Source organism: Penaeus chinensis, chromosome 36 (genome assembly GCF_019202785.1).
Source record: "Penaeus chinensis breed Huanghai No. 1 chromosome 36, ASM1920278v2, whole genome shotgun sequence".
Taxonomy (NCBI): Eukaryota; Metazoa; Arthropoda; class Malacostraca; order Decapoda; family Penaeidae; genus Penaeus; species Penaeus chinensis.
The window spans coordinates 34,526,959-34,543,939 of NC_061854.1; the positions used below are offsets into that span (position 1 = coordinate 34,526,959).

Here is a 16,981-nt window from a genome sequence, read left to right on the forward strand (position 1 = left end):
TGACATGTTAAAATATGTTTGTGCGAAGGGGCCGTGCCATAGGAAGTGATGCCGGCTCTTCGTGTGATCGATGCAGGGATATAGTGAGGTTGCGATCTCACTAATGATAACAAATGAAATAGAATGTTACTTGACATTGGAGCATATGTATGTTTAAAGCGTGAGGGCAGTTCGAGAGGAACCTTCGAGCCGTCAAGACGCCCATAGCATTCTGGGATCAGGCTACTAAGCTGATATTCTGACTGTTCCCGCAATATGTGTGTGTGTTTGTGTGTGTGTGTGATGTGTGCATATATATATATATATATATATATATATATATATATATATATATATATATATATATCCGTATACAGACATACACACATATATATTTGTATGCTTATATGTATATATAAATGTGTGTGTACAGTTTTATATATGTGTGTGTCTGTGTTTATATAATTATACATATATTCATACTTATATGCATACATGTATGTGTAAACACACACATTTGTATACGTATATATACAAATATACCTGTGTGTAAGTGTTTAAACATACATATGTATATGTGTATGTATATATCTGAGTATATGTGTAATATATACATACATACAAACCTATACATATACATTCACATAAACATACATACACATACATTCATACATATATTTACACATACATACATACACAAACATATATATGCGTATGTGGATCGGTACACCCATATATGTATATGTATATATATATATATATATATATATTTGAACACACGCACACACATATATATATCATATAACATAGGTGTGCCAGTGTGTGTATATATTTATATCAGTCCAACGTTAAAAACCGAGATATTTATTTCCGTCTTGTCAATAAAGTCTAAAAAATGTGTAAGTGTGTATTCCCGCCACCTGTCGCACTTCCTGTTCCTGGTGTTACCCAAATCAATTATCTTCCTTTTGTCTCGTGCACCTGGACGCACTGGAGCATAAAAAGCACAGCATTGCCCCGTGGAGGCAGACAAGCAGCGCGCCATGAGGTTCCTTGCTCTCCTGCTGCCTTCCCTGCTCCCGCTGACGGGTAAGAGTCTCATAATGTCTCAGGCCTTTTGCTTCTGTGTCTGCAATTATGCCATTGCAACTAATATTCTCACACCTATTTGAACAGAGTACCATCATTCTTAGCTCTATTGTCTTCTATTTATGATTGCTTTGTGCGCCGTTGGTCGACTTATCTTGATTCGTTTTCTTGACAGGATCTGCACCCTTATCCCATAAGGACATACGTGAGTACTTACATACAGCACGTAGGTGTGGACATTTCTTCACGGAAAATAACCTCCGCGTAATGGAGAATTCAATGTCGATCTTACATTTGCTCATCAATATGCCTGTTGCTTTGGACGAGTATGAATCGTGAATATACATATATATGTGTATATGTTCATATATATATATTTGAACATTCGCATTTATATTTGTATATTTACAGCTTTTCCCTTGGCTCTCCTATCCTCAGCCTACTCCCTGCCTCGTTCGACGGGCCTCTCTATAGAATATAATTTTTTCAAATAGTTGTTTGTCATGATGCTGTCCTTCAAATGTTTTTCCACCTATTCCTTCTGTATGGACTCCTTCTATAAATGAACAGTGGACGTATTGTTCTACACCCTCCAAAGCCTTCTTCTATCATATATACAGAAACAATCCATACCACATTCTATCAGAAGAATTAAAGGTACCCAAGGAAATCTATCAAGCTGATTTTTCTCTTACCTTCTTTTCTTCTCTCGGTGCGAAGGGTGCGAAGGGGGGGCTAACAATGCGAAAGGACATCCCGACGCAATTAACAAATATATCTGTGTGTGTGTCTGTGTTTATATATTGATGTCAAAGATATAATGGGATATAAAAGGAATATGTACTATGAATGAACAGCCGTGGGATGAGACAGGAAGCTTATGGTCCCTTCCATTAGAGATGGCAAACCAGGTCGTCATTTAAGGGAAGCCCCAAGGCCCAATTTTTTTTTTTTTTTTTTACTATATTACACCTAATAGGTCCGGTTTATAGCCTTAAATGCCCCCAGAATAGTTCATTTTCATAAAATTTTGTTCACTTTGCTTCCCTCCCTGTCTTTCCTTCTCCCGAGAAAAAGCTCTATAATCATTTTATACGCCTTCGCTTCATTTACCTAATATATAGTATATATTCATACCAATCTGTATGTATAACAATAATAACAGCAATGGTAATAATTATAATAGCAATGATGATAGTAATAATAAATGAAATGAAATGATTAAGTAGCCTTTCTATTTCTCAAAATCTACACAACATCCTTTTGGGGGGATTTTGATTATTGTTTTCGGCCATCATTTCTCATTTAAATAATTAAGTACCTTCTCTAATTCTCAAAATTTACATAACATTCGTTTTCGCTTTTTTAACTATTTTCTGCCTTCAGTTCATCATTTATTCAACAAAAAAAGAGATAATTCCAGAGTTTGAGCAGAACCAAATTCAATTATTTATTGGATGTATATTCCACCCCACTAATAAGAGGGGGCCTCGACGGTTTTTGTTTTTATATATATATACAAAATTTTATACGAAAAGGTTGCATGGATAATCATGTTTAACCCTCAACTATATATATATATATATATATATATATATATATATATGTATATATACATATATATATGTATATACATAATATATATATAATATATATAATATATATAATATATATAATATATATAATATATATAATATATATATGGTGTATATAATATATATATACATATATATATATATATATATATATATATATATATATATATATGATGTGTGTGTATATATATATATATATATATATATATATAATGTATGTATATAATGTATATATATACATATATATGTAAATAATGTGTATATATACATATATTTGTATATATACATATATAAAATATATATATATATAATGATGTATGTGTGTACACATATATATATATTTATATATATATACATACATACATATTATATATTCATATTTATATATATACATATACAATATAAATATATATTTTATATATATATGTATATATATAAATATATATAAATATACATATATATATCTATATATATATATATAATGTGTATATATATTGTATGTATATATGTATATATGTATATATATATATACATATGTATATACATATATATAAAATGTGTGTGTATATATATACATTTTATATATAAAATATATATATACATATGTCTCTAATATAAATACATATATATAATGTGTATATATATACATATATATAATGTATATGTGTAAACAAATATATATGGGCAGTGGGCAGATGGGTCACATCTGCAGGGGAAATGAACGCTCCCGCCCTCCATGAGTTTCCTGCTGCCTTGCACACTGAAGAAGTCCCTCTTCAGTGTGCCAACCGCATGGTTCCAAACTCGGCATATCTTTAAAAAGGACTGGACGACAACCATTACTGGATCGGCGCCACAGACCTAGAGGCAGAAGGCTTCTTCAGGTGGGTGGACGGAACGGTGGTCAAGATGGGGACGCCGTTCTGGGGCGACCACGAAGACCAGGTGCAAGAACCCGATGGCGGAACCAACCAGAACTGCATATACTTGGATAGAGCTGATCATTTCTTCATGATAGATTATTCATGTGATACAAAACTGTCCGTTATCTGTGAGATACATTGACAAAGGTGATCAGTATTGTAGATATTCCTTGTTTTAGCAACATTTGTGTCGAGTGATTGCATCGATCTTCATTTGATTACTTGGCTCCTTGAAAAAAACGGAGATAATAGGATATTGATTTTGGGACAGACCTGATACTTCACACACCTCAGCATCTGGGTTCATACCTTCGGCACGTGCTTTGGCCAAAAATGAAAGGGGCAACACGCAGCTTTTCCCTTAGCTATCCTATCCTCAGCCTATTCCCTGCCTCGTCCGTCGTGCCTCTCTATAGAATAGTATAATTTGTTGATATAGTTGATACACATATATATATTATATAATACATGTGTGCCAGTGTGTGTATATATTTATATTAGTCCATCGTTAAAAACCGAGATAAGATATTTATTTCCATCTTGTCAATGTAGTCTAAAAAAATGTGTGAAAAAAGTGTGAATTCCCGCCACCTGTCGCTCTTCCTATTAGTGGCGTTACCCAAATCAATATATATTTTTTTTTCTAAGTACAGAGGGACGCACTGCAGCATAAAAGGCACAGCATTGCCCCGTGGAGGCAGACAAGCAGCGCGCCATGAGGTTCCTTGTTCTCCTGCTGCCTTCCCTGCTCCCGCTGACGGGTAAGAGTCTCATAATGTCTCAGGCCTTTAGCTTCTGTGTCTGCAATTATGCCATTGCAACTAATATTCTCACGCCTATTTGAACAGATTAGCATCATTCTTAGCTCTATTGTCTTCTATTTATGATTGCTTTGTGCACCGTTGGTCGACTTATCTTGACTCGTTTTCTTGACAGGATCTGCACCCTTATCCCATAAGGAAATACGTGAGTACTTACATACAGCACGTAGGTGTGGACATGCTTTGGACGAGTATGAATCGTGAATTTCTACAGGAATATGTTAAACACGAATAGCAAGTAACTAATAATGATAATAATCATGGTAATGATAATAATAATAATAATAATCACATAGATAAACTATGAATAATCAGAAATTGCTTGTAACGCATATTCGCTTACAGTAAAAGGATTTCCTTCGCCCATATGTTGAACAGTGCTAAAAATTTCCGCCGCAGAATGCCCTGTCGGATTCCACAATATTTACGACCACTGCGTCCAGTTCCGCACGCAGTCTGCCACGTGGCACGATATGTACAACGTGTGCTTTAACATCGGCGCCGACATAGTCAAGCTCGATGACGCAAACTTCATGTACTACCTCGTCAAGTTCATCAAAGAAAACAGTAAGACCGACGCCATGTCAGCGTAAATACTTGTTCCTCATCTCAGTTGCTAATCTAACCGTCCAAATTCTTCCGTCGCGTCCATATTCTTTTCTTGCATCATTCACGTACCTTGCAAGAATCCCTCTCAGACGCCAACCCTCCCTTTAACAGAGCTCGACGGCCACACGTACTGGATCGGCGCCTCAGACGAAGGCCACGAGGGCGACTTCAGGTGGACGGACGGAACGAAGGTCAAAATGGGGACGCCGTTCTGGGGCGACCATGCAGACCAGGTGCAAGAACCCGATGGCGGAACCAACCAGAACTGCGTATACTTGGATAAAGATGATCATTTCTTCATGATAGATTATACATGTGATGGAAAACTGTCCGTTATCTGTGAGATACATTGACGAAGGTGATCTCAAAATTCTGCTGATCAGTAATGTAGACATGTAAAAGCAGATATTCCTTGTTTTGGCAACATTTATGTTTAGTGATTCCATCGATCTTAATTTGATTACTCCTCCGAAAGCTCCTTGAAAAATAAGGACTTTGGCATTGGTGGCGAAAACCGGAATTATTAACATATTGATATTGGGAGAAACCTGATACTTCACACACCTCAGCATCTGGGTTCATACCTTCGGCACGTGCTTTGGCCAAAAGGGAAAGGGACACCACGCAGCTTTTCCCTTAGCTATCCTATCCTCAGCCTACTCCCTGCCTCGTTCGACGTGCCTCTCTAAAGAATTGTATAATTTGCTGATATTGTTGTTTGTCATGAGGTTGACCTCCATTTTTTTTCCACCTATTCCTTCTGTATGGACTCCTAAAAATGAACAGTGGACGTATTGTTCCACACCCTCCAAAGCCTTCTTCTTTCATACATACAGAAAAAAATCCATACCGAATTCTATAAGAAGAATTAAAGGTACCCAAGGAAATCTATCAAGCTGATTTTTCTCTTACCTTCTTTTCTTCTCTCGGTGCGAAGGGGGGGGGGGGGGGGCTAACAATGCGAAAGGACTTCCCGACGCAATTAAATAATATATTTGTGTGTGTTTATATATTGATGTTAAAGATATAATGGGAGGGGGGGGGGGGCTAACAGTGCGAAAGGACATACCGGAGCATTGACATGTGTGTGTGTTTATGTACATATATATGTGTGTGTGTATGTAGGTTTTTATGTCAGTGTGTGTATGTATATAAAATATATATGGAAATATACATATCTATGTATTTTTATATCTATATCTATCTATATATATGTTTATGCTTGTTTATGTATATATACACATCTATACACGTATATATTATTAGACCTTACTGCCACCAGTCTCAGGTATATGTCTGTATCCATCCGCCACAATAATGGTTCTTTTATTTCAGGAATTTTAATAATAAGGCTTATCTAAGAACACTGACTAATGATGGATGTTTGAGCCTCTGAGATTTAGAACAAGATGAAAATTATTACACGGTGTCCATCCTCAGGAAACAAACAAACTGGCAACTAACCTCAGGAGTAATCTGATTCACTAAGCTTCTTATGTAAAATATATGGATAATAATGATAACAACAATGATAATAATAGCAATGATGAAAAAAAAAATAAGTAGCGATTCTATTTCTCAAAAACTACTTATCATTCGTTGTCAGTTTATTCATTATTATTTCTTGCCTTCAGTTCTCTTTCATTCTTTCACAAAAAAAAAAAAAATACAGAGTTTGAGAAGAGCATAATCAAATTATTTATTGGAGATATATTCCACCCCAGTAACAAGTAGGGACCCCGAAAGTTTTATAAGAACATTTTATACAAGAAAGTAACACTGAGAATCGTGTTTATTCCTTAACTGCACACACAATCACACTAATATATATATATATATATATATATATATATATATATATGTGTGTGTGTGTGTGTGTATGTGTATGTGTGTGTATGTGTGTGTGTGTGTGTGTGTGTGCGTGTGTGTGTGTGTGTGTGTGTATGTGTATGTGTGTGTATGTGTGTGTGTGTGTGATTTTTTTGTATACCTGGTAACTGAACTTTGATCTTGGCTTTAAATTTTATTACGTTATCATTCTGTCTTCTAGTTATGATGCCGTTAGCGATACTGTAGCATAGATATAAGGCTCATTTCAACGAAGCTGTAGTCCCGCCGGGCAAATACTGTGACCAAATAATGTTCGAAACCAACGTTTAGAGGGTGCTCGCTGATGAGCGTGCAGGGCGCCTCAGCCTAGAGTGAAACTGGAAGAAAAAGGGAAGTTCAAGTCTGATGCTGCACTGTATGTTGCATTATTCAGTAACGATAAGGATGTTAATGAGGATATCATTGCACTTAGTGCTAGACTAAATGTACTTGCAAGGCAAAGGTGGTACTGCCAAATAACCTCGCAATAGTGAACTGAGAGAGGCCCAGATCCTGCTGTGGATTATATGGCTGTTGAACAAACAAACATGTATGCACACACATGTAAATATACATATATATAAGTATGTGTGTGTGTGTGTATGTATATATATACATATATATAGATAGATAGATATGTATATATGTAATGTACATGCAAGATTTCTTTTCAATTTCTATTTATCAGGGGGATATGTAATGTCATATAATATAAGATATTCTGCACCTATGACCATGTAATCCCAACAACGCTTAGTTAATATGGGAAAACGTGAACATTTCACTAGATCGTCCAGCTCTACCAACAAAATATCTTACAAATCTACATTACTATCGTAGAAAGAGTGTAAGTTTTATATCAAAATGCTTTCATATTAATAAGGCCTTGGCAAAGAAGAACAAAACGTATGTTTATCTTTCCCATGTGGCAAGAATACATGCCATGCCCACTGTAATACAAGTTTATTTATTTTATTTACACATAGATGGCTCTACAAGTTCTTAATCACCAAATAGCCAGTTATCAGAACGGCCTATCTCACCCTTTTCCGTCCCTTTAGGGAAGGGTCTTTGTATCATTTTTAATTGTCTAAACTATTTTAATGGAAATTTAATAATCGTAACATCAATAACAATCATAACAGTATCGATAGGAATGGTATTAATAAGAAAAAACACATTTTCCGCCACTTCAAGGAATGGGGAAATCAGGATCGGTAACTAGAGCCTACTGATAGACTCCTTGCCGGCTGAGCACATGTAGAACCATCTGTATTTAACAAATTTCACCAAAAACTACAGGGGCAGAACATAAATCCGGGGCGGTTGGGTTAATTAACAAATTTCAGTATGTCATGCACAGGAAACAATAGTAGTTATTGTTATTATTATATCATTTATTATGTTTTAGGGCACATGTTCAGGCCTCCAAAAGTGTTCCACGACGAATGAGATAAGGAAGTATCTCAGATCGGTCCATGTTTTGTTTTAATGTCTTTGAATGGTCATGGGAATATTACGGAAAGTTCTACATAATTAGTTTACGTATAATTGAATATGAAGGCGTAAGCTCATGTATCCCTTTAAATGTAATTAATATCAATTAGTAAATATCAATTAATAATAAATGTTCAAAACATTTAAACGAGTGTGACGTTCGAAACCTATGTCAATAGACGAAGGAAAAAGTATGACGGGGTGTGCTTCGGGCCCGCGCATTTTCAACTGATTTCGGTAGTTCTCCATCGTTTTATTTGTAATTTTAAGATACTGATAACTAAGAATTTGTATATACTCCTATTCCCTAATATAATATCATTAAAACACTTTGGGAGGTGGGGGCATTTGGCTCTCCTTAGACTCTTTGCCTGCTCTTTGCTTAAATTTTGGGGGGTTTTCAAGTATGTAATACTATTAATATTTTGTCTTTCCCCACCAGTCTGGCAGACGCTGGCAAGTCTAGTGGTATGAATGCCACTAACGTCCAATCGTTCCCATGCCGTAATTGCTTGGGCAACCACGATATGACGATTGCGTATATGATCTTGGGGGAAGTCTCTGCCCATGGCTGCCCAGACAATCTCAATGAGACCGAGATCTGGCGATTAGGGTGGATGTGGCACAGCGTAATCTCGGAATGTTGGCGAAGTCACGCTTTCACGACACTGCTCGTGTGGATGGGGCTGTTATCCTGGACGAGGTAAAATGGCCACCCACCGGGGAACACCATGGCCCTCACCGATAGTAGAAACATCTCGCCCAGGATTTCCACATGGGCATAACCCGTAAATATGCTGGGCCTGACATCCCTGACACCACTGCAATGCATCTACTCAAACTGCCCAGCGATTTTTAAAATATTACTTTGCTTGCTGAGCGGGGGGATTCTCTGAAAGTAGTAGTAGTAGTAGTAGTAGTAGTAGTTATTTATCTTTTGCCTTCACAATACTTACCAGGGCAGACCTCCTCGATAGCCATCCTTGATTGGTTTCCTATTCAGAATTGATGCTGCTGCTGGATTCGCGGTCTGTTGGACGCGATATGATTAGCATCAAACCCATCCCATTGCTTGTGGTGTCATTCATCATCATTATTATTATTATCGATATTGATATTTTCCATTCATGGGCAAAAATACATTCTACGTTGTCGATATTGTGGTGTGATGATTTGCCGGATATGTTTGTAGGTTCAAATGAAACCAGGGATCACTTATCAAGGTTATATTAAAGTACAAAGGAGGAGCAGTGCGGTGTGCGACCGTACTGTCAGCTCACGGGCGGCGATTTACCCGAGGCGTGTTGTTACTGGAACATGCCACTAGCAAACAAGTTGTTACAGGAATGGAGGTAGATAGTTAATATGATACAGAAGGTTATAATCAATGGTGTACATGTTATGGTATGGTATATACACAGACACTAATATATCACATATCTACAGATAAGACATTCCTTTCCTACAAAATATTTTTACACGGTGGCATGTTATAGTTTTTATATAGGAAGTTCAAAACTTTTTTTGTCGTTGGCCTTGTAATCTGTTTTACTAAATATTCGAGAAAGGTGCTCCTTAACTAGGTCCAACCCGGCTCTTGCTATGATGCAAATGAAAAATAATAAATAAGCATCGCTTACGTAGCTTTTTGTATCCTGAAATCTTGTATCTAGATAGCTAATGCGTCTTATTTGTGAATGCGTATCGATAAACGCTCGGAGAAATGGTTAATACACACCCGGATGCATGTCATAGTGAGTCCATAAAAATTATCCTGTGGTTAGTAACCACACATGAAATCCAATGTCCCATGCGCGAGGACTTTTCTTTACGGGGTAAAATATTCACTACGCGTATCATCATCGCTTCGGCTCATCCATTTATTTATTTACTTATTTATTATTATCTTTTTTTACATCTCCCATCGGTAATTGGAGGATTTCATGAGAAGAAATACATCCTATGAATATGATATTTGGGTTGTGATTACGGATAATCTCTCGTGCTATCCAACTAATGTCCCCGCTTTTCATGCTTATAGAGCAATGGAGTCTGCTATTTTTCTCCGCTTGTAGTGTAAGGATGGTTGTTGATTTATAACGAGGAGCCCGACTTAAACCCCCGCCTCGTGAAGCGAGCTGAAGCCTCCCATGAAGCGAGAACGGCTTAGGGACGCAAATAAGGGTCCCGTTCACTCCCCTGAACAACTTGATACAGATCCTAGGCCTATAAAATTCCTTGTGGCTCAGCCTATCATTTAAAATAGGACGAATAAAGGAACTAAAACATACTGAAATAATAAAATTGCCTTGGGAACAAAAGCGTAAAAATAATACTTACTAAAATGACGTTATTTTACAAAAATACAAAATAAGATAAAGAAATTTACATTAACTTACTAAAAAAAAACATTATAAAACACAAATATTAAAGACAATGTCCAGCAAATGACCTTTGTTCTGGTGACGTCATTTTCATTTTTTTCATAAATGAATATAATTAAAATATGATAAATACATAGCTTATAGAAAAATAAACGAAAATGATAAGGGAAAAAAATAGTAAACGGGCTAAGACAATTAATTAAAATCATTTAAATATAAAGCTCCCTAAAAAGTACTGACATCATTGACATCGCCAAATAGCTAAAAAGACGATGTCAATAACGTAAAACATGAATAAAAACATTAACACGGTAAAATCATAAAATCAAAATATAAATACATATAATAAAAAGACAAATTTACAATATAAAAAGAACAGATCCCGCCATACCTATCTATAAATCGAAGAAAAAGCTAAAATAAGAATACGCAAAATTAATCTTAATCTAAAAAAGAATAATCAAAATGACGATCAAAATCATTAAAAACACATAGTACGGAGGCAAACTTTAAGAACTTAAACAATAAAAGATATCAATCATTACTTAAAAGATTGCAATAAAACACAGAAAACGTGATAAACGCGACTTAGAAAATGTGGTAAATGAATAGGGACACAATTAAAAATGAGCAGTGGTAAAAACAGTAAAAAAAAATGTCCCACGCAGGGGAAATGGAGATCAACGTTGATATTATAAACTGATGCTCCATTAACTGTTAGGTGTATTTTCCTAATGCCGTTGTGATCGAAATAAAAGGGGTTCTTTTTCAAAGATCCAGCAAATGCGTCCATATCACACATGAAAAAGTACAATTTTTCAGGTATAACGCTTCGCCAGGGTAAGTCTAATGAAAATGCTTGTTGTCCTAGAGACATGGCGTATGTCTTATATAGAGATTTTGTGTATAGATAATCGCAAGAGATGAAGAGATGCGTTAAATGCGAGCATCGCTTGTGGGTGGGGTCTCAGTCTTGTAATATGCAATTTGGATAAATCTACAACGAACTTTGGGTTCATGTTCTCATCCGAAGTGCAGACTACAAACTCGCTGGAAGCGAATTGCAGCCGAATGCGCACGTCAACATTATCCAATAAATACCCGTCGCTTGTGCCAAGTTTAACAAAAGAGGCGCGTATAGGTGCACACCGTGGTTTCTAAGCTCCTCCGTTACTCTATTATCGAGGCGATTCAGATTTAAAAAGTATTCTTGGGTGTAATCTTTTTATATCCCTGATCCTTTGTTATAGTTCTAGAAGAACATGTTTCGTGCGAGCGTTTCTCTCTTAGATGTCGACATTTCTGTTAACATTTGTTGACCTTGTATAAACACTGAAGCAGATTTAAAAAGCGAGTGGAGGGCGTTATTTACTAAAACGACAAGTTCATTCTTTCCTATTTTTTCCTTAGCATCCCCCTTCATGAGATGTAGTTTTAGCTCTAGTACTAAGCTACTTAGGCCTAGAAAGGATTCTTGTTGACCCGGAATATGAAATTAGGTATATTTATCAGTTATTTCTTGGTTTAAAGTGGCGTTGGTGGGGAGGATATCCAGGCAGTGACGATAAGCTATGCTAGTTGGTTTATTGAAGAGAGGAAACATTTCTGTCACTCTCCCCGTAAAAGAGTCAACCGGAATTTATAATCCGGTTCCATCTGATACAACGTTCGTTTGTAGGTGGGACATTGTTACCTGCTACCGACCAATATGACACTGTCCTACATCATGGAAAATATATCGTTTTTATGTCTCTTCCTGTTCTCGCTATCGTTGAGCGCTTTTCTCTTCTGTATTTTCCTTTTTTCGTTGATTTCGTTTTAGTTTTCTTTCTTTTCGTTTTCCTCTGACCACCTCTCATGGCACCCCCCCCCCCCCCATCTGAGAGAGCCGCGAGACCGTGTTCGCGAAGGGATTCCCTTGTTTTTTTTCCGGAACTAACATTATCTAGCACTTTGGTTCCTATGTTTAATGCCGGAGGTAAAAGTTTCTAACGATGAAGGGGATAGCCTTTCGAGAATACCCGCACCACGTTGGTCAATAACGGGATTTTTAAATGGTTGAATATCACCCAAACCCCCACCTCGGGATAAAAGGGGGGGTTCTTGAAACAGGATCATATACTGATCAGGTTCCGGAGGAATAAATTGGGGTCGCATTTCTACTCTCGTCTTTAGTCACTGAAGATTCCCAAGAATAGTTAGTGTGTGTGTGTGTGTGTGTGTGTGTGTGTGTGTGTGTGTGTGTGTTTGTGTGTGTGTGTGTGTGTGTGTGTGTGTGTATACTAATGCGTCAGAGCGTTTATAATCTTATTTAGAGCGGATGTGCATTGCCATGGTTACTGAGTGGTTGTCTTCAAAATAAATTTTGCGACCGTATTGATCTAACATTTTCACTGCTATTTCATCAATAGAAGTTGATAGAAGAGGTTTGTAAATTATCCGATGTTTACCTCCTCTATATTCAACTAACTGATATCTCCAATAATGTGTTCGTTAATTGATTCAATTATATAGGCCATATCACCAGCTAAAATTTCCTTCGATGGTTTATACCTATAAAAATCAATATGTGTAGTCTTCACTGAACTCATTTCGAATTACACGAGCTGTGATTACTGCTTGGCATGTGGGATCCTCAGGTCTAAGAGCGAATATATTTCGAGGATAGAGGATATTCGCCAGACCGATTTTCAGATTCTTAGGAATGGTCTAAATGTAAAGGTTTAATCGCGTTTACGAAAGCGCTTGATGTGTTATTTGGGGATAAATCAGATGATGCAAGTGATGTTATGTGTATACAGACGCCTCTGTTTCCATCTTTGAAACAATGAATAACACAAGATGTGAGTGAGGTATTTATATTCCTCTTGCCTATGAGTTTTCTATGTACCTCGCAAAGAGCAAACTAATCTGATTGTAACACGTATGGTTACATTGTACAGAACAAGAAATATCGTTTTTTCTTAAATGTAGGTAAATTATACCGTACCCTTAGAGGGACGTCAGCATGGATTGCTAGTTTTTGCGATCATGACGTTATAGAAGTAAAAAAACGATCTCTTGCACGTGTAACCTTACGTGTATTGACACTCTATTATCCAATTAGCTACGATGACAGCATGAATGAAATAAATGTTGTATTCTTTCAATTGTGAAGTCAGTTGAGGTTAAGTGGTCAGGGTTATGGCACATATGAAAGTACTAACGATTTGACTTTTTATGTTTTTTGTTTTTTGTTTTTGACATTTATATTGAAATAGAAGAGCTTTGACATTGCCTATGCTACCCTGATTGGCTCTGGAGTTTATTGCAGTGAATCAAAGCAGTTAAGTATTAATAAATATAAATAGATAGATAGACAGACAATTATAGATATAGATTTAGATACAAAAGCTAAACCGAACGAGTAATTAGCTCAACATTGCTTAATAGTGAAAGCAGTTTAGGTTCAATTCTCTTCAACAACAGTTAGGGAGATATGGTGTTTTTTTCATACAGACTAAGCTCGAATTATGTTTGTTTTTATATGCAACAGAAACTTCGATTCCTTTTATATCAGAGAAGGTCGTTGCACTTCTAGGTCAGTACGTTATCATATTATTCCATTTTTGTTTTGTTATATGTATATGTATTTATGTATGCATGTATGTATTTATATGTATATATGTATATATGCCCCGTCTAGTTTTTTTCTTACGCTCTGGAAATCTTTTATTTTGGAGGCATTTCTCTTTATATTGGTTGGTATCACAGAAGAGGGTAACTGATGTATTTATATTATTTTCTGCAGTTGTGTTTGATTTTTTTTTTTTTCTCTTTTTTTGTCAGTGACGTTAGCGGTGGGAAAACTAACTCAATAACTGTAATTGCTTTTCGAGCGTATATGTTTCAGACGTTAGTAGTTTTGATAGACTGGCGTTAGTGTTACTCGCTTTAGAATACCTATTTATATGCATATATATATATAGATAGATAGAGATAGAGAGAGAAAGAGAGATAGAGAGATTGATAGATAGAGGGATACAGATAGATAGATAGATATAGATAGATATAGATAATGATATTAATGATGATGATGATGGAGTTTATCTGATGAAATATCCGCACATGATTAATTGCCTCGATTTTCAAAACCATTCCTGCAAACAAACCTGTTCATGACACGATTTCAGAAATAAGTGAACAAATCAGATTCGATTTCATTAAAAAAAGAAGAGAGAGACAGGGTTGGTAAGAGAGAGAGAGGGAGAGGGAGAGAAAGAGAGAGAGAGAGGGGGCAGTGAGACAGAGAGAAGAAGAGAAAAAGAGAAAGAGAGAAAGAAAGAAAGAAAGAGAGAGAGAGAGAGAGAGAGAGAGAGAACATTTTATTCTATTCTCGTTCCTGACCAAAGTGAATATATGATCATTCAAACCTATCAATCAATTAATCTACCTTTTCACAAATACATTAACTTGTTGGCAAGGCTATGATAATTAATACCTCCCACTGTTTATGCTTATAATAGTTACTAACACACACACACACACACACACACACACACATATATATATATAAACCGCTATTTGTAATAAGTATGTGTGTGTGTGTGTGTGTGAGTGTGTGTATCTGATTGTGTATGTATCTGATAGTGTGTATGTGTGTGTGTGTGTGTGTGTGTGTATATATATATCTGTGTGTGTATGTGTATGTCAATGTGTATGTGTATGTGTATGTGTATGTGTGTGTGTGTGTATGTGTATGTGTGTGTGTGTGTATGTGTATGTGTGTGTATGTGTATGTGTATGTGTGTGCGTGTGTGTATGTGTATGTGTATGTGTATGTGTGTGTCTGTGTGTGTACGTATGTGTGTGTGCGTATGTGTGTGTGTGTGAGTGTCTGTCAGTTCCATTCCCGGCGACATGAGTCACATCAGAATAAACTCTTATTTCTCCCAATGTTCTCAGAATGAACGAGTTTCACAAATTAATTCTTTTGGCGAAATTGTGTTCCAACAGCAGTTAGGATCTCGGATTAAGTGATTCTCATTCTAGAAGAAAAATTGTCTAGTTCCTTAATTTAGTTTAGTTGTTTAGTTTAGTCTAGATGTTTAGTTGTTTGATGTTGTTTAGATATCATGACACACGAACGAACAAAGAGAATCTTGTTTGTTTAACGTGTTTCAGAAGAAAGAGAGAAATACATGTTTTTTGCATCCTCTTGAAGTTTGATATTGTTTAGATATCATTGAATACGAGCAGACATAAAATAATACGAACATACATATAAAAAAGTATAGGCAGAAACATGAACAAAAAATAAGAAACAAAAAAAACTGGTAGACATGTAAAAAAAAATCAACAAGATTATTTTACTATCGAAATTTAAAATCTTTTGAAGGAAACGTGTCGAAATAAAAAAAGAATACAATTTTCAAAATGACCGAACATCAAAACTTCCCCTCGTTCACGTCTAAGGCATATGGCTGAAAGGATAAAGGAAAGTTGGTGCGCTTAATTATCCTCAAATCTACTCAAAGGGAGAATAAACTGAAATCTACTGAAATTGAAAATCTGCTCAGATGGAGAATCAGCTCAAATCTCTTGAATTTAACACTAGTATATTTAATACTTTTCTGTTGCGTTAGTGTAACATAAGCTCCATGAGAACCTGGTCAGGTCTAATTGCTTTCCAGACGAATAATTATGTGAGCACTAAAGCGTCTGTTATAGTTATGGGATATTGGAGGTATGTTTCTTACTTTAATGAAATAGAAATATTTCATGTTGCACATTCCAGGATAGACAGACAAACAGACAGATAGACATATAAAAGAGGAGTGACTGTGTTGATGTGTCTCTGCTTTTGTTTTTATGTGTACACACACACGTCTATCTGTCTGTTTGTCTATCCAAAGACAACATATACACACGCCGTTACTGTGGAATAATGATAATAATAAAGAGGAAGAAGAAAAAAAAACATTTGTTGAAATAAACAAACATATGCAAAACCTGTCGAGGAAACATGAGGAAATATCCCTTTACATATCAGCTTTCCCTCTCATTAAAATTTCGACAGGAAAAAGTGAGATCCCTTTCCTCTCTTTCCCGACCGAACTGTACGAAGAAATACAATGAGGCATCAGCTCAGTTCTATTATCTCAACCATAAAGATATTTTTAGTAATCCTGTGCTTATTTTCTTATAAAAGTGACGGTTTTCCTCTACTCTTTATT

General features: G+C 36.0%; 1 protein-coding gene across 2 annotated transcripts; it reads left to right on the forward strand.

The window, feature by feature from the left end:
* Positions 1 to 975: 975 nt before the first annotated feature.
* Positions 976 to 5,907, forward strand: LOC125045039 (perlucin-like protein). 2 transcript variants are annotated; one of them, XM_047642081.1, is made up of 6 exons: positions 985 to 1,068; positions 1,244 to 1,273; positions 4,240 to 4,347; positions 4,523 to 4,552; positions 4,807 to 4,974; positions 5,128 to 5,907. In XM_047642081.1, the coding sequence occupies exons 3-6, from the start codon at positions 4,302 to 4,304 to the stop codon at positions 5,367 to 5,369; spliced, it is 486 nt and encodes a 161-aa protein (XP_047498037.1). In that variant the 5' UTR covers positions 985 to 1,068; positions 1,244 to 1,273; positions 4,240 to 4,301; the 3' UTR covers positions 5,370 to 5,907. The 2 variants fall into 2 exon arrangements, with proteins under 2 accessions (XP_047498038.1, XP_047498037.1); XM_047642082.1 differs by lacking the exons at positions 4,240 to 4,347; positions 4,523 to 4,552 and having other exon boundaries at positions 976 to 1,068.
* Positions 5,908 to 16,981: the final 11,074 nt, after the last annotated feature.

Excerpts from the sequence above, each read along its gene's own strand:
- LOC125045039 (XM_047642082.1), top strand. The coding sequence starts at position 1,023 with ATGAGGTTCCTTGCTCTCCTGCTGCCTTCCCTGCTCCCGCTGACGG. Across the intron at positions 1,274-4,806 it reads CTTATCCCATAAGGACATAC|AATGCCCTGTCGGATTCCAC; the intron begins GTGAGTACTTAC and ends TTTCCGCCGCAG. Across the intron at positions 4,975-5,127 it reads CAAGTTCATCAAAGAAAACA|AGCTCGACGGCCACACGTAC; the intron begins GTAAGACCGACG and ends TCCCTTTAACAG.